General features: G+C 40.3%; 2 protein-coding genes across 2 annotated transcripts in view; one reads left to right on the forward strand and one right to left on the reverse strand.

Moving 5' to 3' along the window:
* Positions 1 to 1,110: 1,110 nt before the first annotated feature.
* Positions 1,111 to 8,184, forward strand: LOC124145254 (transcription initiation factor TFIID subunit 13-like). Its single transcript, XM_046514996.2, has 5 exons — positions 1,111 to 1,193; positions 4,760 to 4,813; positions 5,681 to 5,747; positions 7,490 to 7,587; positions 7,843 to 8,184. Exons 2-5 carry the CDS (start codon positions 4,781 to 4,783, stop codon positions 8,017 to 8,019), a joined length of 375 nt encoding a protein of 124 aa, XP_046370952.2. The 5' UTR covers positions 1,111 to 1,193; positions 4,760 to 4,780; the 3' UTR covers positions 8,020 to 8,184.
* A 2,390-nt stretch (positions 8,185 to 10,574) lies between these two features.
* Positions 10,575 to 22,917, reverse strand: part of LOC124145256 (cleavage stimulation factor subunit 3-like) — a 53,367-nt gene continuing 41,024 nt past the window's right edge. The window contains exons 11-21 of the mRNA XM_048383616.1: positions 22,384 to 22,500; positions 21,915 to 21,989; positions 20,540 to 20,683; positions 19,721 to 19,823; positions 19,233 to 19,302; positions 17,746 to 17,842; positions 16,309 to 16,413; positions 15,643 to 15,796; positions 14,253 to 14,347; positions 13,253 to 13,313; positions 10,575 to 12,248 (exon numbers count right to left, since the gene is read on the reverse strand). Coding sequence (XP_048239573.1) covers positions 12,055 to 12,248; positions 13,253 to 13,313; positions 14,253 to 14,347; positions 15,643 to 15,796; positions 16,309 to 16,413; positions 17,746 to 17,842; positions 19,233 to 19,302; positions 19,721 to 19,823; positions 20,540 to 20,683; positions 21,915 to 21,989; positions 22,384 to 22,500 — 1,215 coding nt within the window. The 3' untranslated portion in view covers positions 10,575 to 12,054. The remainder of the gene's footprint in view (positions 12,249 to 13,252; positions 13,314 to 14,252; positions 14,348 to 15,642; positions 15,797 to 16,308; positions 16,414 to 17,745; positions 17,843 to 19,232; positions 19,303 to 19,720; positions 19,824 to 20,539; positions 20,684 to 21,914; positions 21,990 to 22,383; positions 22,501 to 22,917) is intronic.

Raw genomic sequence — 22,917 nt, forward strand, 5'->3', positions numbered from 1 at the left:
TTTTTTTGTACCCTGAATACAATGACAAAGCATGTTTATTTTACACTGAATCCAAGCTATAAAGCATTTCTGGCCTAAAGAAAATATGTCTTAATCACTGATAACGCCATGCTTATCATGAAATGATTAATAAGAAAACATACAACTTTATTGAAAACAACTTCTGCTTTATTGCATTTTGCAACGCTTTGATATAGATTCTCATGCTGTTTATCAAGCTGGAGTGACTACAACCAAGTAATGTAATTATATATTTTGGGGAAGGAACAAAATAACACACTTTCACCAATTTGCCTGACATGGGAACTTACAATGAGAGTGTTTAAAATACTAGATAATTCTCTAAAACACGGAACTACACGAATATCCATCCTCGTTCGAAGGATGTCAGTGTAATAAAGACGACAGGCTAACTTATCCACACTGACATAAAATAACTTAACTTCACCCGTGAAAGACTAAATACGACTCCACCGTGGATCTCCAAGACAAACATTCTCTCTGGTAAAATCTGGCGTTAATGAAAAACGTTCACATGTACGTAGATATATATTTCACTGGCATTAGTGTCCACCGTACATATCAAGGGCAAATGACTTAAACTGTAATAAATGTCTAACGATACATCATGGCTGAGTGAATCAAACCTACCATTGATCTCGAACTTTCTTGGTCTCTGGGCAAGCGCAGCATGGCTTCAGTTTCTTTTCTCCACCTTTTTCGTCTGGCATTGTTGAGCTATATATGATATCACACAGCCAACTTCGTCCTTGCAACTCACGTTTCGTAAGCCGTGTTTCAGCAAAGGTTGTTCAGAGTTACGTCCCTTGGGAACTGAGTTAACCGGATACACACCGTACTGGAACACCCACAGATTCGCGAAACAAAATGTGCAATATCCTTTTCTTCCTTGCTGCATGATTAAAGTATTCATCGGTGTTATTAAATCGATTTAATATATTATATCATTTGTTTATCGTCAGCTGATAGAGGCTAAGCGCATATAGATAAATGTCGAAAATAGACTGGTACCCTGTCGTACTAGCGAATGCACAAAGTTACGCGATGAGCGCAAGCGCTCTATGGCAGATAAACCATTCCAATATCGAAAATGCCCTCTGGCGGCGAATGTGGAGAATATTATGATCTGTCCGCATTTAAGCAACTTCCGGTAGCAGGTGCTTGGGGTACAGGTATTTGTCTTTGAAATTCTGTATTTATTGTGAATATTTTGTACATGTTCCCAGATAGCTGACTGAAAGTAATATTTCTGTAGCGTTTCTCTTTACAACAATATTCACATAGGCGAAGTAAGGCATCTTCATGAAGAAATATGGATGAAATCGTGATTTTTTTTCAAAGACAAACCAGCATAATTCTTATTTCGTCAATGATCAGTCCATCTTTTTAGCTTAATTATGGCGCATTTATATAGATTTGCTGATTAGGTGTTTCTCGCAATGTTCAACACACATGACACATTAGGCCTATCTATGTCACATTCATCATGTTTAATACATGGTGTTATCATGATAGAATATTAACATCTTGCAATGAACTTTGAGTACATTGATGTCATAGATGCGGTGAAGCTTGTAATGACTCTTGTCACAACAATAAAACATGTCATAAATGAGGTCTAAGACGCTGCCATGTTATCATGATTTGGCATGAATTGTAATCCTGAAACGCTGTATCTTTGATGATCTTGTGTGCGTTTCAGGCTTTATCACTTCATCATCAAGTTCATGTTATGATACATCTTCCCGAGGCAAGAGAGTTAACTGACTATAAAAGTCCAGTTTCCACCCTTGCCGAACTAGGCTGGTATTATGGAGTTAGTTTGGCTGGACTAACGAGTCTATGCATAGTCCAATCACAATCGCACAACAAAATCGAAATCCGGTTTGTAAACTGTCATGCAGATTTCGGTCGATTGCAAGATTTGGAAAACGTGCACAGCCAACTCGTCACATGCTCGTTGTCAAAAGAAATTTTCCAAATCTTTTCATGTTCTTAATCCAGGTACTCACATGATTTGATGCACTTTGGGATGAAGACCTGTTTTATTACAATATAGATCTTGATTATCGATCAGATCGTCTTGATCGACCGCCATTTTGTTTGAAGCAAATACGAGCGGTGGAATCTGATTGGTCCATAGGAGAGGCATAGAAGGGACAAAACTCGTAATAGCCACTGGTGGCACTACGATCGAGCCCAGGAATTCCAGCCTAGTTCGGCAAGGGTGGAAACTGGACTTATAAAGTCAGTTAACTCTCTTGCCTCGGGAAGATAGTTATGATATAGAATAATTTGATTATGCTATGTCATTCATCTTTAGAAAATAGCATGACACTTTGGGAGCAGGTGTAGACATCATTGGTAATGAAAAAGGGAGATAGTTCTATGGATATACAACTTCTATATTACAATGAATGCGATGTTTCGGTGTAGATACTAACCATTCTTACACTGTTATCAAGCAAGAAACATTGCCTAAGGCCTTATACGAATTGATTGACTGATTGAAGAAGTTGTATATCCATAGAACTATCTCCCTTCTTCAAACCAACTTCTAAGTCCCACTTGAAGAAGTTAAAATTGGTCCAGCTAGTCCATAGCTCATTTCAAACTTGTGGATTAAGTAAAAAAGATGTATTGGGTAACTAGATTTTGGTAAAATCAACACGTTCCTCTAAATGTCAATGGTCTGGAACTGCCAGACCAACCATACTAAAATAATATTTTGTTTTCTGGTTAGTTTGTAATGTCAATCTAAATTTACCTTGTTGTCTGATTGTCTTTTTAGGCAAACAAGTAGAAAACAACTGAAATGGTGTAATTTTCTACCTTATATTAGTCCTTGTTCAATTGTTTATGGGGTTTTAACTTAGAAAAGACAACAGGAAAAGAGTTTCCCCAAAAGTCCCGAAATCAATTTGTCTTTTAGTTTACAGCCCTAATAAAGAAAAGAAAGCATCTTAACTGATGATGATTACATTGTTTTCTAACTGTAAATGCAGTCTAACCGTGGGGATCATGTATAACAGCAGACATGTATCATGTGCATCAATATGATAACATGGGAAACTAGGGGTGCATGATAAACCAATAAACATGTATCGCAATAGAACCCGTGTATATCAATATTTTCTGATCCAGTCGAAGACGAATTGATACGTAATTGCATAAATTATATGCCCTATCTTGAGGTATTTGGATGGACTGTGTTTCCATCTAAACAGCACACGCTTCACGCTGTTTACAATATATATCCATATTGATGACGTAATAGGTATCCTCATTTATCCATATTATCATAAACTGAAGTCTGGATTATTGGGTGAAGCAGGACCCAGTTTTATGTTATTGTTTCTTCAACACAATCATTTAAGAATTTGTCTGTTTTAATAATTAAGTGGTTATTCATTGAAACCGGGAAATGTGCTTTTAACCACCATTGTTACACGGCTTGTATATTTTCATGTGCTGTTGCTAGTAACACAGTCCAGTAAACTATCACTGATTCCCTTTTTAAAAACAGTTTGTGTTGAGAGCAATATTTATTTAACACTAAAACAAATTCCAATAGCACTTCCAAAATTCAGATGAAGCTTACATGAACTCTTCAGCGAGAGGGCGGTCGGGTAGCCTAGTGGTTAAAGTGTTTGCTCGTCACGCTGAAGACTCGGGTTCAATTCCCAACATGGATACAATGTGTGAAGGTCATTTTTGGTGTCCCCTGCCGTGATATTGCTGGAATATTGATACTCATAAAATCATACTCACTCACTCACTCTTCACTGAGAGGGAAAGACATACTGGGATCTGAAGAGAACATAGAATTTGTCAGTTTTGTGATTTAAGGACTCTAGACAGAGCTCTAGATAAGCTTTTGGTGTTGTGGGTATTTTACTCATGCATTTTAAAATCATTGGGTATCAGTAATTCTATCTGGGTATTCAAATTTCTGTTACCCACTAGTTTTTACACATGTGGGTATTTAAGTTAAATATTTAAAAACACTTCATATAGTCCCTGCAAACTGTTGTCGTGTGGGTTCGAGAGCTTTATCATGTTTATAGGACTCAAAAATACCGCGATACTTCCACAAGAGAGTGTGTGGCAAATGATCATGATGTAACTGTCATCGTGGAGTTTGGCAAGGTTGACGGAATGTCCGCATATAATTTCAAAATAAGTTTGATTTGCTAATCGAATACGCAGGGTTACTTCACAATATTTTGTTGATACGCACAAGTTTTATTTTTGTAGTGTATCTGTAATGTTCCTTGCGTATTTGATACGCTTGAATTTTATCTCAGTGCGTATTTCTGCATTTCTGATGCGTATTTTACGCAGATACGCAGCTTATCTGGAGCTCTGGAAGAAAATGAATATCATTTCTGACTAATATGTCCGTTGTGTGTTGAACTCAGGAAACAGTTCATTGATAAATATTTTATCCATTATTCGAGTATACAGAAATTTGTTTGGTTAAATGTCAGGTAACAATGTAGGAATAACAAAAAACTGTCAGTGTATGTATTGCTGGCTAATAACCTGAGACGTTACGAATGTGTTACTTTATGATTTTTTATACACCCATTGGTATTACATGTACTATAGGCCCATGGTCTCTTAATAATACGAACAAACACTGAATGAAACAGCCTGAATTTGAGTTTGAACAAAATCATTTCACATGCATCTAATCTTGTACATAGTTTAATATTAATTTATTGGTTTCTTTCAGAGAACTGCCCACTACTTAGAAATGGCCGAGAGTGAGAAGGAGCCAGGTGCAGAGGTATGTTTATTGTAAGGCATCAACAGAGATGGATGTGATCACATTGTCCTTTCAGTCATCACGTGAGGAGTTTGATGCTCCCTTTGATTGGATGAAATAATGTCAGGAACAGGACCGTTTGCTCAAGCAGCATGTTGTTAAACTAAGAACTTGCTCACATACATGAAGATCTAATATTGACATGTTAATATCATGAGCTGGAATCATAATTTATATGTTCAGCGCTGAGTTTTAGAATAATAGCATGTTTGAATAGCTGGAGATATCAGCTCAGAGGCCCAGTGATAGGAGGGAGGAATAACACATCCGAATACATGCTATAACTATCTAATCCAGCATTAGAAATTCGCACTAGTCTTGTAGTCCTTGCCAAACTGCCCAATAGTTAAGGTATCATAAGGACTCGTAGAAATGTGCCATTTTAAGGGGTTTTCTATATGTTATCATTATAAGGACTGGTGGACTAGAACACTTTGTTTCTATTGCTGTAATCACAAAACATAATTTACTGTTCACTTTGAATTGTGATGTCATTTTCACGAGAGCAAATACATGTAAATCAGAGATAGGTAAGATTTGGTATCTATAACACCACAGAGCTAAATACCATGGGGTAAGTTGGAGCATGTTTGACATGTTGTCCAACTAAAGAGCTCTTACTTTCATTAAACTGAATTAATATAGAATATTTATGGCTTACAGATAAGGTGCTTCCTTAGCACTTAGTAATCTTTGTTGTGCAAAAGGCAAAACTGACCAATCGTGATATAATTTGAGTGATGAACAGGATAGATAACTGATGGTGCAGAAATATGATGAATGTCATGTAAACAGAGGATGCTGACAACTATCTACATATGTTTACAGTTTGAAGAGGAGGATGTTGAGGAAGATACACCACTTGAAAAAAGGAAGAAAATATTTTCAAAAGAATGTGAGTTTATCATGTCTATGGTGTTACAAATACAAGAATGTGTTGGAAATGAGATTGAAACTTCATAATTATTCCCAAACACTTCAAAGTCAAGGGCTAGGGACAGCCCCAAGTTGATGGGTGCGTCTTCAGAATAGAATAGCACTGTATGACTTTGATTTGATTGTTCCAGTGCGCTGAATGATGTAATGATTTGATTATTCCAGTGCGCTGTATGATTTGATTGTTCCAGTGCGCTGTATGATGTAATGATTTGATTATTCCAGTGCGCTATATGATTTGATTGTTCCAGTGCGCTGTATGATGTAATGATTTGATTGTTCCAGTGCGCTGTATGATGTAATGATTTGATTGTTCCAGTGCGCTGTATGATGTAATGATTTGATTATTCCAGTGCGCTATATGATTTGATTGTTCCAGTGCGCTGTATGACTTTGATTTGATTGTTCCAGTGCGCTATATGATGTAATGATTTGATTATTCCAGTGCGCTGTATGATTTGATTGTTCCAGTGCGCTGTATGATGTAATGATTTGATTATTCCAGTGCGCTATATGATTTGATTGTTCCAGTGCGCTGTATGATGTAATGATTTGATTGTTCCAGTGCGCTGTATGATGTAATGATTTGATTGTTCCAGTGCGCTGTATGATGTAATGATTTGATTGTTCCAGTGCGCTGTATGACTTTGATTTGATTGTTCCAGTGCGCTGAATGATGTAATGATTTGATTATTCCAGTGCGCTGTATGATTTGATTGTTCCAGTGCGCTGTATGATGTAATGATTTGATTATTCCAGTGCGCTATATGATTTGATTGTTCCAGTGCGCTGTATGATGTAATGATTTGATTGTTCCAGTGCGCTGTATGATGTAATGATTTGATTGTTTCAGTGCGCTGTATGATGTAATGATTTGATTGTTTCAGTGCGCTGTATGATGTAATGATTTGATTGTTCCAGTGCGCTGTATGATGTAATGATTTGATTGTTCCATTGCGCTGTATGATGTAATGATTTGATTATTCCAGTGCGCTATATGATTTGATTGTTCCAGTGCGCTGTATGATGTAATGATTTGATTGTTCCAGTGCGCTGTATGATGTAATGATTTGATTGTTCCAGTGCGCTGTATGACTTTGATTTGATTATTCCAGTGCGCTATATGATTTGATTGTTCCAGTGCGCTGTATGATGTAATGATTTGATTATTCCAGTGCGCTATATGATTTGATTATTCCAGTGCGCTGTATGATGTAATGATTTGATTGTTCCAGTGCGCTGTATGACTTTGATTTGATTGTTCCAGTGCGCTGTATGATGTAATGATTTGATTGTTCCAGTGCGCTGTATGATGTAATGATTTGATTGTTCCAGTGCGCTGTATGATGTAATGATTTGATTGTTCCAGTGCGCTGTATGATGTAATGATTTGATTGTTCCAGTGCGCTGTATGATGTAATGATTTGATTGTTCCATTGCGCTGTATGATGTAATGATTTGATTATTCCAGTGCGCTATATGATTTGATTGTTCCAGTGCGCTGTATGATGTAATGATTTGATTGTTTCAGTGCGCTGTATGATGTAATGATTTGATTGTTCCAGTGCGCTGTATGATGTAATGATTTGATTGTTTCAGTGCGCTGTATGATGTAATGATTTGATTGTTCCAGTGTGCTGTATGATGTAATGATTTGATTGTTCCAGTGCGCTGTATGATGTAATGATTTGATTGTTCCAGTGCGCTGTATGATGTATGGGTTTGGAGATGACCAGAATCCTTACACCGAGTCAGTGGACCTCCTGGAAGATCTGGTCATCGAGTACATCCCAGAGATGGTGAGATTTGCAACCTGTCAGCCATTCCAGGATGTAATAGTTCTGTTTTCAAACCCCAGATATTCCCTTACGATTTTTTTCACAATATTCCTTATTGTGCACTCTAACAACTTGTGAAGGCTGGTGCAAAGTCAGCATCAGACTCTGCCAGAACATCATAAAGTATTCATGGTGATGTATTAGTGACGATTAGATTAGTAATATTGGAGCAGTACATAGCTACGATATCGCAGCTAATCTCCGCCTATATTTCAGACAAAGAAGGCGATGGAGACTGGCCGTCCTGGCAGGATACAAGTGGAGGATATCATATTCCTCATCAGAAAGGACCCCAAGAAGTACTCCAGGGTCAAGGAACTGCTCCTTATGAGTGAGGAATTGAGGAAGGCCAGGAAAGCTTTCGATGAGATCAAATATGCTGCGACCAAATGATGAGGTCCTCAACTCTTGTACATAGCTCATGAACCTATTTCACGCTCTGCATGGAGAGTGTGAGGATCTGCATTACCATCACGCAGAAATATCATCCATGATATAATTATGTTCATTTCCATTAAAACATGTACTTGTATATTTATTAAAAGGTTTGTCATTGCAGTGGTTTATTTTTTTACTCAGTAATTTTCTCCGACATCGATTACCCAAAGTATTGTTGATATATAGCCGTCTTGCATTAAACAGCTAACAATACAAAAAGCTTGTCACTAAATAACTTGTATTTAATGTTGACAGCTATAGTCAAGCTATATGATGGTAGCATGCAAATAATTCGGGACCAGACAATCCAATGACATTACGCAGTCAATGAGGGTTAACATTTGTATCTTTAATGTCTGCATGGTGTTGTGGTCAACAGATGAGAAGATGGTCTAACTCCTGCACATACCCGTAGGTGTAGAAAGACCCAGTCAGAATTTGTTTATTCAACAGGTGCCAAGCAACATAAGCTTTCTATTGAGGACTGTTTTTACATTTGAATGTTGCTCAAATTGGAGAAATTTGACATGTTTCTAGAAATAATTCCCTGGACTCAGGCCCTTCTTGGACAGAATTGCTAACTTCTCACCATGATTATCGGACAATACTATATGAATGGTATGATATTAATGCACTATTTAGATGTACAATGGCTACTCTAAGTGATAAACTAGTGAAAAGGACAGTTTTACTTATGATCCTAAGGTCTTCACATGAGGGTTGACTACAACATAATTTCAGGTACATGTATATCATGGCAGGTGGAGTTGCTTCCCTTAGGCATGCCATCAACTTATGATCATGGGATTGAATCCCAGCTTTGCTCTGATTATGTTTCAAGGTTTGTCAGCACCATACCCGTGCTCGTGTATTCCACTAAAGTGGTAAACATCTTGAGACCTGTACGAGCAATAAATGATCCCTTGATGTCGGGGCGGTGAGCTAGCCTAGTGGTTAAAGCGTTCGTTTGTCATGACGAAGACCCAGGTTCAAATCCCCACATGGGTGCAATGTGTGAAGCCTAATTGTGGTGTCCCTCGCTGTGATATTGTTGGAAATTTGCAAAAAACGGCATAAAACCATACTCACTCACTCACTCCTACGATGTTATGGGGTTATGATGACACAATCATTTCAGCAACGGTGGCTATTCTACCCTGGAAATCCCCACAGAGATCTTAATAATAAGACGAACATAATTTGTGTCAAAATACTTTATTTGACTTAGTCAAGACATCATACAAGTAGCCATCAATATCATTTTAAAACATGTCTAGATAATATAATACAATATGCACTATCATGACTAATATCACCACGACATATTTACAAACAGTTACCATGGCTACTGGCTGGTTCACAAATCCCACAATGAAGTCAATAAGGGATCGTGTGAAGAATCAAATAAAATATTTCAGATGAAATAAATGCATGAATGAAATCTTCATCTTCTAATAGAAAATCTTACCAACATGTCATAACACTTTTACATATATACAAATTGAGAGAAAGGTATGACATAGATGGCAGTCCTATAAAGATCTACCGACTCTGTGAAGCTAACTTGTCAACTACACGCTGAGATGAGTGAATGCATGTTGTTTTACAACCCAGATTATTCCAGCGACCTGCAAATAATCAAGTCTGGATCAAGAAGTGGTTGACAGCATGAGCAATGATCCACAGTCTAGGTGTGTCTAACAGACATCTATTCAGCCAGCTGTGACACTGGGTGTGCATCTGTGAATGCTCAGTCTATATGGAGTACAGGAACATCAATACTGACATGACAGGAACATGGATTATCTCCCCTAACACACCGGCTAAACCGGGTTACTTTGAGCACTGCACTATCACAAAGAATTCATGTTTTGTCAAGAAATTTCATATCAGGAAATGTATGGTATCTATTTTCTTCCTATTTCATTTAATTATAACATTGAATATGGTAACTTGGGTTCATCCAACATGGGGAACAATCCGTCGTCTGACATACACCATCTGACAAAGTATTGTCTTATTGTTCACTATGATTGTTATTTCTCGGTACATGGATTTTTCTTCTTGTCAGTAGGTGGGAAAACATTATAAGGCTTCCAACTTTTGTTCTTCCTTCAAAAGTGTTTTTGTGTGATCAGATCTTGTCTAACACATTGTGTACATATTAGAGTTGTGAAGCCCCTATTAGAGTGACCTCCCTTTTCGGTGAAGGAGAAACAACATTCATGACCAACTTGTGTTATTCCGGGACAAGCCGAATAGCTACTCGTGGCCCTCTCATGGACATTTTTGCGACTGGGTTCTGTCTTAGCGCAAACGGACGTACCTAAAACAATTGTCAACTCGTTGAGTAATGGTTCACATATATTTCCCCATATATTATATATATTTCAGATGCAATTTAAAGCACATCGGGACGTGCAGAATTATACAGTATGATTGAACACATTTAACTGTGTCTTGGGTATATTTTTAGATGCAAGACGTGTAAAATCAAAAATTATTTCTGAGGGATTATTTGACAAAGAACTCGAAATCATACACGCATTCTGATTGGTTTGTCGTATTTCTACACATAACATTCATTGATAGGGGGACGAGTCTTCTTGCAGTTACGGAAAGGGGCGAGTGGTGACGGTGGGATAAACAATTTTGATAAAGATGAAAACTATTTGTTTGACCTCTCACCATTTCCCATATTAAAATATGTTGAGCACATATGAAGAAAAACTTGTCATAATTTTCATATGTTGATGTAACAGCTTAAAGTGAATTGACAAAAACTTATATATCCCGGTATATATCCCTCACTTTTCAATGTCCAACAACAATGATGACATCACACACAGGCTGCTCTACCATCAGCAGCTACATTGCAACACCGTCTCCCTGACAACAGCATCTCCATGACAACCTATCAGGTTGATAACCAGATCTCCCTGACAATCTGTCAACATTACAAACGCATCTCCCTGACAACCATATCCCCATAACAAACATGTCTCCTTAACAACATCTCCATGACAACTAGATCGCTGCTAAGTGCCAGTGGTACATTGACATTCAGATACAGGTGGCATACATATGCCCTTGTTAACAATACACACCTGTTTACAAGGCCAAATTGTTGGCAAAAAGTAGTTAGAAAAACAATCTGGTCGCGCATTCAATGAAATTGACTGAAGCTTTGATTTTATTCAATCATATAAAAGTCAGAAAGAAAGCGTGCATTGTCAGAAAGAAATGCGAACATTGTTGACTTGTAGAGTAACTATGCAGTTATAGTGAATTTCTGCCATAAAATAATATATCACGTGGCCACAGGTCCAGATAGTCCTGTGGGTACCCCAGTCCTAGCCAGTACCCACCCAAGCCTAGTACCCAGGGTTCCCAATACAGCCCTACTTGACGTGTATAATACCCAGCCTTCTTTGACAGCATTGTGGGATAGCTTCGGTCCTGCATCCAATACTTATAACAGCAAAGTACTAACTTACGGTCAAGGTTGCTGTTGTGGACTGGATTCCTACCACAATTAGGGGGCTGTCCTTTGTCTCTACTTCCAGTTCACTGAGGTAGTTAAACTACTGATGATACAAGACTCGAAATAAAGGTAGCAAAATAATCATTGAATGGAGAAGAAAATGAATGGCTGAAGACAACCCACCATTGAAAAGTTTAAAGTCTTTAAAGTCTTCAGTACAACCAAACTCTCATTCGTCAAAACTTGTGGATTGAGCGAATGGTGTTTTAGACTGCAGTAACAAATACTCTGGACAATCAAGGTGGCCGGCCTGTTGATAATCAAGTGGCAAACCATTGCTTGATAACAGACCTACTGCCGGTGGTTTTGCTGGCATACAATCATCATGAAGAAACTGGAGACAAATCTGAAATGCTTTGTGTTTTTCACTGACAACTAGACAGATCCAGCGACCATGTTGTTGACAAGTGTCCTGGGTGCACCGAACTGGAAGCTGATTACATGGACTATTTGACTTTCTTCTGCTGCCGACTGCGGTAGATGTCGTTGACGGGGGCTGTCATCTCGGTGGGTTGCTCCTCATCGCTCTCCTCATCATTCAACTTCCGCTTGCGCATCCCGCTGGCAATGTCGATGGAGAATTGTGTCCCTGCGTCAATCTTGACATGGCCATCCACACCATTGTGTACCCCTACAGGACCTGCGTACAGACAAGGCTAGATTACATGATGTGTACACGAGACCTGCATACGGACAAGGCTAGATTACATGACCTGTACACGAGACCTGCATACGGACAAGGCTAGATTACATGACCTGTACACCTGCATACAGACAAGACTAGATTACATGACCTGTACGCCTGCGTACAGACAAGGCTAGATTACATGACCTGTACATGAGACCTGCATACAGACAAGGCTAGATTACATGACCTGTACATCTGCGTACAGACAAGGCCAGATTACATGACCTGTACACGAGACCTGCATACAGACAAGGCTAGATTACATGACCTGTACACCTGCATACAGACAAGGCCAGATTACATGACCTGTACACGAGACCTGCATACAGACAAGGCTAGATTACATGACCTGCACACGAGACCTGCATACAGACAAGGCTAGATTACATGACCTGTACACGAGACCTGCATACAGACAAGACTAGATTACATGACCTGTACACCTGCGTACAGACAAGGCTAGATTACATGATGTGTACATGAGACCTGCATACAGACAAGGCTAGATTACATGACCTGTACAACTGCGTACAGACAAGGCTAGATTACATGACCTGTACACCTGCGTACAGACAAGGCCAGATTACATGACCTGTACACCTGCGTACAGACAAGGCCAGATTACATGACCTGTACACGAGACCTGCATACAGACAAGGCTAGATTACATGACCTGTACACGAGACCTGCATACAGACAAGGCTAGATTACATGACCTGTACAAGAGACCTGCATACAGACAAGACTAGATTACATGACCTGTACACCTGCGTACAGACAAGGCTAGATTACATGACCTGTACATGAGACCTGCATACAGACAAGGCTAGATTCATGAAGACGTTTGCAGACAACATTAGAAGTAATGTATAACTGAGTGCCAAACTCATAAATTTAATGAAGTTCTGTAAAAAAAAATCACAAAAAAATCAATGCGATCACTAAAAAGCACTCACCTTCAGGTAATTTCAACTTCTTCATATGTTCAAAGAACTTATCAATGACGACAAATGGGCCCTGAAAGGAGAGGAGGGTATCATGAAACTCAAAACAAATATCCATAGTCACAAAATACATCAAATTAAATAACACATAACTAAGAATACATCGTCAATACATCTCTGCTTTATACCGCTGGACATTCTCCGTCGTGTAGTGGATGGAGTGTTTGCCCAGAGGGTGGTGGTTACATCTCTGGCTGTGTCATACCAAAAGTGGTTAATAGATAGTATGTAACTCTTGCTGGCTCTCGGCATTGAGGGGATGAAAGAAGGGCTGGCGTCGGTAAACTGTCTGAGTGGGGTCTTGGTGAAAGTGGTAGTCCACAAGGAAATGCCACTAGTCCTGCTACAGAGCTGTCATCTATCTAATGGTAAAAGTGGTAGTCCACAAGAATGTCACTAGTCCTGCTACAGAGTGGCCATCTACCTAATGGTGAAAGTGGTAGTCCACAAGGAATGTCACTGGTCCTGCTACAGAGTGGCCATCTACCTAATGGTAAAAGTGGTAGTCCACAGGAATGTCACTAGTCCTGCTACAGTGGCCATCTATCTAATGGTGAAAGTGGTAGTCCACAAGGAAATGTCACTGGTCCTGCTACAGAGTGGCCATCTATCTAATGATTAAAGTGGTAGTCCACAAGGAAATGTCACTGGTCCTGCTACAGAGTGGCCATCTATCTAATGGTGAAAGTGGTAGTCCACAAGGAAATGTCACTGGTCCTGCTACAGTGGCCATCTACCTAATGGTGAAAGTGGTAGTCCACAAGGAAATGTCACTGGTCCTGCTACAGAGTGGCCATCTACCTAATGGTAAAAGTCCACAAGGAAATGTCACTAGTCCTGCTACAGAGTAGCCATCTATCTCATGGTAAAAGTGGTAGTCCACAAGGAAATGTCACTGGTCCTTTCTGAACAAAACTATGGACTATGTTAATTGTGAACCCTGGCAACTCACATGGAAGCAGTCAGGTGGGGGTAGCGTGGAGATGAGGTCAGCTGCCTCCGGGGGAGGTGGGAACACCCCACCTGGTATTGGGTGAGCACCGATGGCTGCAAAGAGAGAAACTAATGTGTACTTAAAGAAGAACACGGCTCAGAAAGGAAGATGGTTGATTAAAGGCTCAACTCAACATTTGATAAAAAAAATATACAAACTAAAATAGGACAATATATTGGGCCATTCCATACAGAACCATGGGCTTCACTATTGCTATGGTAGTGTGTTTGTTTGCACTCAGCAATATTCCAGCTTTATGATGGCAGTCTGTAAATAATCGAGTCTGGACCAGACAATCCGGTGATTCACATCATGAGTATCGATCCACGCAATTAGGATACGATGACATGCATCAGCCAAGTCAGCGAGCCGTACCACCCGATCCCGTTAGTCGCTTATGGCAAGCATAGTCGCCTTTTACGACAAGCATGGGTTGCTGGAGACTTATTTTAATCTGGATCTTCACAGGTGTTATGGTAGTATGACATTGGTTGGTCTTCACTATAGCTATGGTAGTATGACACTGGTTGGTCTTCACTATAGCTATGGTAGTATGACATTGGTTGGTTTTTACTATAGCTACAGTAGTATGACATTGGTTGGTCTTCACTATAGCTATGGTAGTATGACACTGGTTGGTCTTCACTATAGCTACAGTAGTATGACACTGGTTGGTCTTCACTATAGCTATGGTAGTATGACACTGGTTGGTCTTCACTATAGCTATGGTAGTATGACACTGGTTGGTCTTCACTATAGCCATGGTAGTATGACACTGGTTGGTCTTCACTATAGCTACAGTAGTATGACATTGGTTGGTCTTCACTATAGCTATAGTAGTATGACACTGGTTGGTCTTCACTATAGCTACAGTAGTATGACATTGGTTGGTCTTCACTATAGCTACAGTAGTATGACACTGGTTGGTCTTCACTATAGCTATAGTAGTATGACACTGGTTGGTCTTCACTATAGCTACAGTAGTATGACACTGGTTGGTCTTCACTATAGCTATAGTAGTATGACACTGGTTGGTCTTCACTATAGCTACGGTAGTATGATACTGGTTGGTCTTCACTATAGCTATAGTAGTATGACACTGGTTGGTCTTCACTATAGCTACAGTAGTATGACACTGGTTGGTCTTCACTATAGCTACAGAAGCATGATGTTGGTTGGTCTTCACTATAGCTATAGTAGTATGACATTGGTTGGTCTTCACTATAGCTACAGTAGTATGACACTGGTTGGTCTTCACTATAGCTACAGAAGCATGATGTTGGTTCATTTTCCCGATCACCTCAAGGCCAACATATCTCCATACCCAGACATATATGTAGACACTTACGAACTATTGACTTTGGTTTGAAAGGTAACATCTGTTCAACATCTGGCTTTGGGTAGTGTGGTCTGCGAGAGTCTTCATCGTCGGAGTTCATATGACGCATCACCTTCTTCACACCACTCAGTGGCATCTGAACCACGTGGTGTTTGGCCAGGTCCTGTAGACACACAAACATCCGACATACAAGAGGATTATCTTAATCTAGTGCAACATGGTGTTTGGCCAGGTCCTGTAGACACACAAACATCCGACATACAAGAGCATTATCTTAATCTAGTGCTACATGGAGACTGGACAGGTCCTGTAGACACACACAAACACATCCGATATACAAGAAGATTATCTATCTAGTGCCACATGGAGATTAGACAGGTCCTGTAGACACACACACATCCGACATACAAGAGGACTATCTTAATCTAGTGCTACATGGAGATTGGACAGGTCCTGTAGACACACACACATCCGACATACAAGAGGACTATCTTAATCTAGTGCTACATGGAGATTGGACAGGTCCTGTAGACACACACACATCCGACACACAAGAGGATTATCCTAGGGGTGGAAGAGAGAGTACAACATGGGGCTTGACCAGGTCCTGCAGACACACACACATCCGACATACAAGAGGATTATCCTAGGGGTGGAAGAGAGAGTACAACCTACCCAGTAGCCCAGGGACTCCAGCTCCCGCTCCGAGCAGGGCAGCAGATCCAGGTACTTGTAGCGGTCTATCAGCAGGGCCGTCTCCTTCTCCTCGAATTCCTGGACCTAGGGAAAACAAGGTAACATCACTCAAACATCAAAACGCCTCAACTTTCTTCACTTACACTGAGTGAACAAAACACTGAAATAATGCTGCCAGTTAGAACCATATCCTCGTGTAATTATTACACATACACATTAGTAGTTCTTTCACAACAATAACGTTTCTTGTTCATGTCAATAGGGTCATTGATATATACTACTAAAAAGAAGTTAAGGACCACCCCATTCTTTCATAACTAAGACGACCGCCTCCGTGGTCTAGTGGTAGAGCGTCCGCCCAGAGAGCGGAAGGTCCGGGGTTCGATCCCCCGCCGCATCATACCAAAAGACGTTATAAGATGGTACTTGTTGTTACCCTGTCTGGCGCTTGGCATTAAGGGGTTAAAGCAAGGACTGGTCGGCTGGGAGTCAGTATACTGTGTCTGAGTGGGGTATTCATGTTAAACTGCGGCATGGTATCTCAGTGGGCTAGCACTATAAATTGGCATCCGGTCTAGTACAAGCAGCCACACACACACACGTACATGCACGTCGCTATATAAGTGCAATAATCTTGGATGTGACGTTAAACCCAATTTCACCTCATCTCACCTCATAACTTAGACAGATTTAACTATAGTAAAATGAAGAATAGGGTGGTCCTTAACTTCTTCTGAGTACAATATCATCTTTCACTGCTGGCTGCCAGGTGCAGGGTTGTTAACCATTAAAGTTGTCACAGGATAAGATTTACTTGTCTCGGGCCTGGCCCTGTTTGTAGCCAGGGTTAAGTCATGGTTGGGGGACGGTGGGTGGAAGTCTGCAAGTCTAAATCTTCCTAGCTCTACTGATCTCTATGTGTTCAGCTATGACAGTTGACAGAAAAAGTATACTGTAAATTTGACTCATGTGAAACTATATATTGGAAAATCAATATTTGAAAAGGTGAGTGAGTGAGTTGGGTTTAACGCCGCTTTTAACATTATTCCAGTTATATCAGTTATATGTCAGTTAATGTGGGAGGAAAGCCCGAAGTGAAGCAGGTCTTAGACGTTTACCACTTTGGTGAAACCCACGAGCACGGGTATGGTGCTGACAAACCTAGAAACATAATCGGGGCGAACCCAGATTCGTACCCACAATCATAAGTTTCTGGCATACCCAAGGGACGCAACTCTGCACACGCACAGCGAATCACGGTTCCTTAGACCACTGGGCCACCTGTGCCCCCATATTGTATATGAAATAACTGTGAGCTTATACTTAATCTTAATATGCATGATACTACTACTTTTTTACCAAGAGCATAAGCAAGAGTCTGAAGCACACTGTGTGGGACTGTCAGTAGTAGTTTACCTTCTCGATGGCCTGAGCTCTCCTCTTCTCCACCTTCAGGATACTGGCAAGGTCTCCAACTGCCGACTCGAAGGCAAGGAACTTGCTCCAGATCTCTCTGTGTAGTACATAGTTAAACAATAAACAATATGTGAGTAAGTGAGATTGGGGTCGGGTGAATGAGTGATGGGTCCGTGGGTGGGTGAGTGGATGGGTGGGAGAGTGAATGAGTTCGTGGGTGGGTGTTTGATGTAAATGCGTGAGTGAGAGTGGGGTTGGGAGAATGACTGATGGGCCGGTGGGAGGTTGAGTGTTAGAGTAAGTAAGTGAGTGAGCCGGCATGGTTTTACACAACAATATTCCATCAGTACCACGAAGAGAGGACACCAGAAATGGACTTGAGGAAGTGAACCTCTGCCTTCAATGTACAAATGACCAGTTTACCACTGAGTTTCCCCACTGCCCCTATAACCAACAAGGGGCGGTGGGGTAGCCTAGTGGTTGGAGCAATCGCTCGTCATGCCGAAGACCCGGGTTCGATTCCCCAGATGGGTACAATGTGTGAAGCCCATTTCTGGTGTCCCCCGCTGTGATATTGCTGGAATATTGCTAACAGCGGCGTAAAACCATACTCACTCACTAACTCACTATAACCAACAAGCTATGAAGGATTACGAATTAACTGTCCCAGAAAAGGCCTGGTGTATGGGACGAGATGAAATTCTGCAGGTATTTATGGGATGAGCTAGATAGACAGGGGTGACGCAGCTGAAACTGGCACTCTGTGCCGTGCCGTGCCGAGTCAGCCAACATTCCAAGTCAGTCAGTCAGTCTGATTCCTAACCTCCTTGCCTCCATGGGTTGGAGATGTCAGGCAGTTCTAGACTCCCAGGGTGGGCACATACGGTACTGACTGCTGATGGCCATGACCTTTGACATGTCCTGTCTACACCAGTGACTGGGGTAGTGAGTATGTATGAACATTCAGCTACTTTCCGTTGATCCACTAAATGAATCCCTCAAATGTCATCAAAATATGGATTTACATTTCTTTTAGGGATGAGGTTATTTAACAGAGATGAGAATGGACATTTTCGTTTTCAACTGAAACTATTATTCAATGGAGCGTGGTCCATAATTTTGGGGTGTTTATGGGGGGTCAGGTTGGCTTGGCCCCCCTTGAAGCCATCAGATTTTAACAAATTTGTGGACACTTAAATTCGTGGAATTTCGAGGAGCCATGGATCTGCAGAAGATTCTCACCCCTGAATTAACTCCAACACAGCCAAATCTACACTCACAGGAGTTGTATTTATGTAATTAACAGAAACCCTTGTGATACGATAAGATTCTATTAAGGTTCATGTTCAATACATGATACAAAACATTAAAAAAATTGGTATCAATACACTACTTGCTGATACAAAATCTCCATACTATACTCATATGCAAATCCCAGTTTGACTGTAAACAGGAGAATCACATTTTAGATGTGCTGTTAAACTCACGTGGATTTCTCCGGGGAAATCTGCCCGGAAGACAGGACCCTCTCAAACAACACTCGGGTGTTGTTGTCCTCTGAAGCACAAACAACATTCAATACATCAAAGAGTTAAAGGTTACAAACTAAAGTCAATTCAGTGCAGGTAAGTCACACTTTCCGTTGAAGATAGTTTACACTATGATCTCCTAGACCCACCCCATGTATCACATGACTTGCAAATCCTGCAATCAACCAAAATCTGCACGACAGTTAACGAACCGGATGTCAATTCGTTACGCGATTCTGATTGGACTAAAAAGTATAGACTCGTTAGTCCAGCCAAAATATAACTCCATAATTCCAGCCTAGTTCGGCAAGGATGGAAACTGGACTTTTAAAGTCAGTCAAGCTCCCTTGCCTCAGGAAGATGAGAGTTCCGCAGAGATGCCGACATATAAAGCATGAATAGTAAACATGCAGAATTGTTTTTGTTTTTGTTTTCCGATCACTCACCGTTTAAGTGAGACATGAACTCAATGTAGCAGAGATCATATTCGGGATGTTCTCCAAACTTCTTCAACCCTAACTCAAAGATCTTCAGGGCAACTGTCTTTTCCTGAAAGTAAACATTAGGTGAGTGCGGACATGATACTAACATTTACCAGTTGATCTATTCCGTAGGGTACATCAGGCAGGTAAAGTGTGTTCAGGTAATCCCAGGTTGGGTCAGATCATTCAGCTGTACGGGTTATACTTGGAGGATTAAAATATTAAGCTCTTCTTTCAACTGATGTGTAAAGCCAATGAGTTAAACAAAACATCATAATAAAAACACTTTTTGACCTGTACTTAACAGAAATTTGTGGCAAATGTTATGAGCAGTAGGAGAGTGCCCCCCATATTAGAAATCTTTTTTATTTTGTTTGAAACTTTAATAAATAACTTAAAAATTCTACATATTTTCCACATTTATATACTTATCCTACATTAATGCATTAAGGAGTAAAGCAGGATAAGAATTTTTTTTAGTAAAATCAAAATATTTTTTACATTGATATACATATCCTGCATTACTCCTTAATGCAGTAATGCAGGATATGTAAAAAATATTATATATTAATATTTTCGGGAATTTAGAGATACGTTAACACTGAATTCAAAGTAATAATATAAAACTAAGCAATAAAGAATTATCTTTATTGTCTTGTTTACATTGAAATACAAGTCAATTATGCAAGGCCATACTATAAGTTGACATGGGAATTTTTGCCATGTGGGACACTTGGGGCGACTATTGTGGTGCAGCTGGAGATGAATCCTGCGGCGACATACCTTGCTACAATAGTACTCCATGAGAGCTGCAGACACATACACGTGGTAGCGAGACCTCTTGTCTTCTCGGGCAGCCTTGAACACCAGCCGTGCAGACTTGATACCCTCGGCCCGTCTGGCAAACTTCATGTACTGGATATACGCCTGGAAACAGGAGCACACTATGTGGCGGCCATATTGAATTTAATTTTAGGATTTCTCCAAACTTGGGGTCATAAATGTGACATGTATTCCAAATTTTGAGTGATAGGTTAGAATTCATTTAATATATTTGGGGACTGAAATTACTAACAGTTAAAGCAGTGTATTGATCAAGTGTTAAAGTTCAATTTTTGTTGTTGTTGTTCAATTCCGCACTCAGCAATATTCCAGCTGTATAATGGTGGTCTGTAAATAATCAAGCTTGGACCAGACAATCCAGGGGTAAATTTTGTGAGCATCCATTTGGTGGCCTCTTACGACCAGCATAGGTTGCTGGGGACCTATTCTAACCCAGAATCCCTACAGGAGACGTTTCCCAGTAAACCATGCTTGTCGTGGCTGTGAGGATCTAGTGGTCACAATGGCTGTATGGAAATGGATTTTGGTGATTGTCATCGTATCCTGACAATGTGTATCATTGATCACACATTTCAACACAGGTCTTGGCACAAAAACTTACACGCACTTCCAGTCAATCAATATTAGGAAGAAGTTGTGGTGAACATTATAAAGGGACAATGAGACAAACAGTAAACTACAGTTACAACAAACTCCAAGGGACCACAAATTTTAGTTCATTAAAACCGTAATTTGTTATAAGCATGCATACAGCAAATGTCCGCGACCAAATAATATGTTTGTTATATCCGTCAGTTCCTTATAAGCGTGTCCGTTATAAATGTAGTATACTGTGCTCCCATTATTCTAATATTCAACCAGAAATTAATATTGTGTGTGCGTGCATGGACCAGTCCTTGTTTTAGCCCCTTGTTTTAGCTCAGCACCAGACAGGGTCACAATAAGTGCCATCTTTTAATGTCTTTAAAAGGTTTGACACGACCAGGGATCAACCCCGGACCTTCCGCTCTACCACTTGACTCTGAGCTCTGATCAGACTTGGAGTGAGTGAGTGGTTGAGTGGTTGAGTGAGTGGTTGAGTGGTTGAGTGAGTGGTTGAGTGAGTGGTTGAGTGAGTGGTTGAGTGGTTGAGTGAGTGGTTGAGTGAGTGAGTGGTTGAGTGAGTGAGTGGTTGAGAGAGAGAGTGAGTGAGTGAGTGAGTGAGTGAGTGAGTGAGTGAGTGAGTGAGTGAGTGAGTGAGTGAGTGAGTGAGTGAGTGAGTGAGTGAGTGAGTGAGTGAGTGAAACTCATGAGCAAGGATGTGCTGGATACTTACCAGTGTTGGATCTACATCTTCTATGGCGATCATTTTCTTGTAGATGTTGTGGACTTTGTCATACTTCATACGACCCTGACGGAACAAAAACAAAACAAAAATTTCAAACATTCCCAATAGCTAAAGGCACCAGTTCATGGCTAGAAGGATATCTGTGCAAAGTTTGATCAGGAAATATTGAATGGTCTTTGAGTAATGCTCCGGTAACAAAACATGAAGGATAGAAAGATTGGACAGACAGCATCCATTCCTAAATAGCCCCCCCCCCCCCCCCCCCCCCAACACACACCTGGCAGGTGGTAATAATCAAGGCAAATCACAGAAAATCAAAACTGTGAACCTAAAAATCAAAATGAGATAAAGTTTCTGTCACCTTATTAAGGTTTGGTTCTGATATGACAGAGCTGTCCAAAACACAATCAAATATATGGGTATAAACAAGAAATGTCCACAACAAGACTATACCCACCTCTTCAAAATCAGCATATGCAAAGTATAACAACATATTCTTCTTCATGAGGGATGAGATGGCCCTCTCGTAGATGGCGGCAGCCTCGTCAGCAAACATCTTCCCAGCATTCTGGTCCTGTACAAGGGAGATAACACACATTTCACATGTCATAGTTCGCAGGTACAATTAGGCCTATCTGCATACCAAGTATCCTTAACGTCTTAACTCTAATATAAAAGAGTTGATCACATTCTCTTTAAAACTATGTAATTACCTTCTCATCAAAGAAAGAAAAACAAGTTCTTGAATACTAAACATGCCACTGAAATATACAACTTCTGCTTATGGGTGTAGCTTTGTTCTTTAGGTGGGCGGCTGATATGAAACATACCCCCTTCTCTCAGAGAATCTGGAAGAACTGCTCCAGATAAGTGGCATATATTAATACGTACCCCCTTCTCTCAGTGAACCTTGGAGAACTGGTCCAGATAAGTGGCATATATTAATATGTACCCCCTTCTCTCAGAGAACCTTGGAGAACTGCTCCAGATC

This window comes from Haliotis rufescens, unplaced genomic scaffold (assembly GCF_023055435.1).
Source record: "Haliotis rufescens isolate VD_foot unplaced genomic scaffold, xgHalRufe1.0.p SCAF_5, whole genome shotgun sequence".
Classification (NCBI taxonomy): Eukaryota; Metazoa; Mollusca; class Gastropoda; order Lepetellida; family Haliotidae; genus Haliotis; species Haliotis rufescens.

What these genes read in the sequence shown, in the direction of transcription:
- LOC124145254 (XM_046514996.2), top strand. Translation starts at nt 4,781, where the DNA reads ATGGCCGAGAGTGAGAAGGAGCCAGGTGCAGAG. An exon ending in AGAAGGAGCCAGGTGCAGAG is followed by an intron (nt 4,814 to 5,680) that starts GTATGTTTATTG and finishes ATATGTTTACAG; the next exon opens with TTTGAAGAGGAGGATGTTGA. An exon ending in TCGAGTACATCCCAGAGATG is followed by an intron (nt 7,588 to 7,842) that starts GTGAGATTTGCA and finishes CCTATATTTCAG; the next exon opens with ACAAAGAAGGCGATGGAGAC.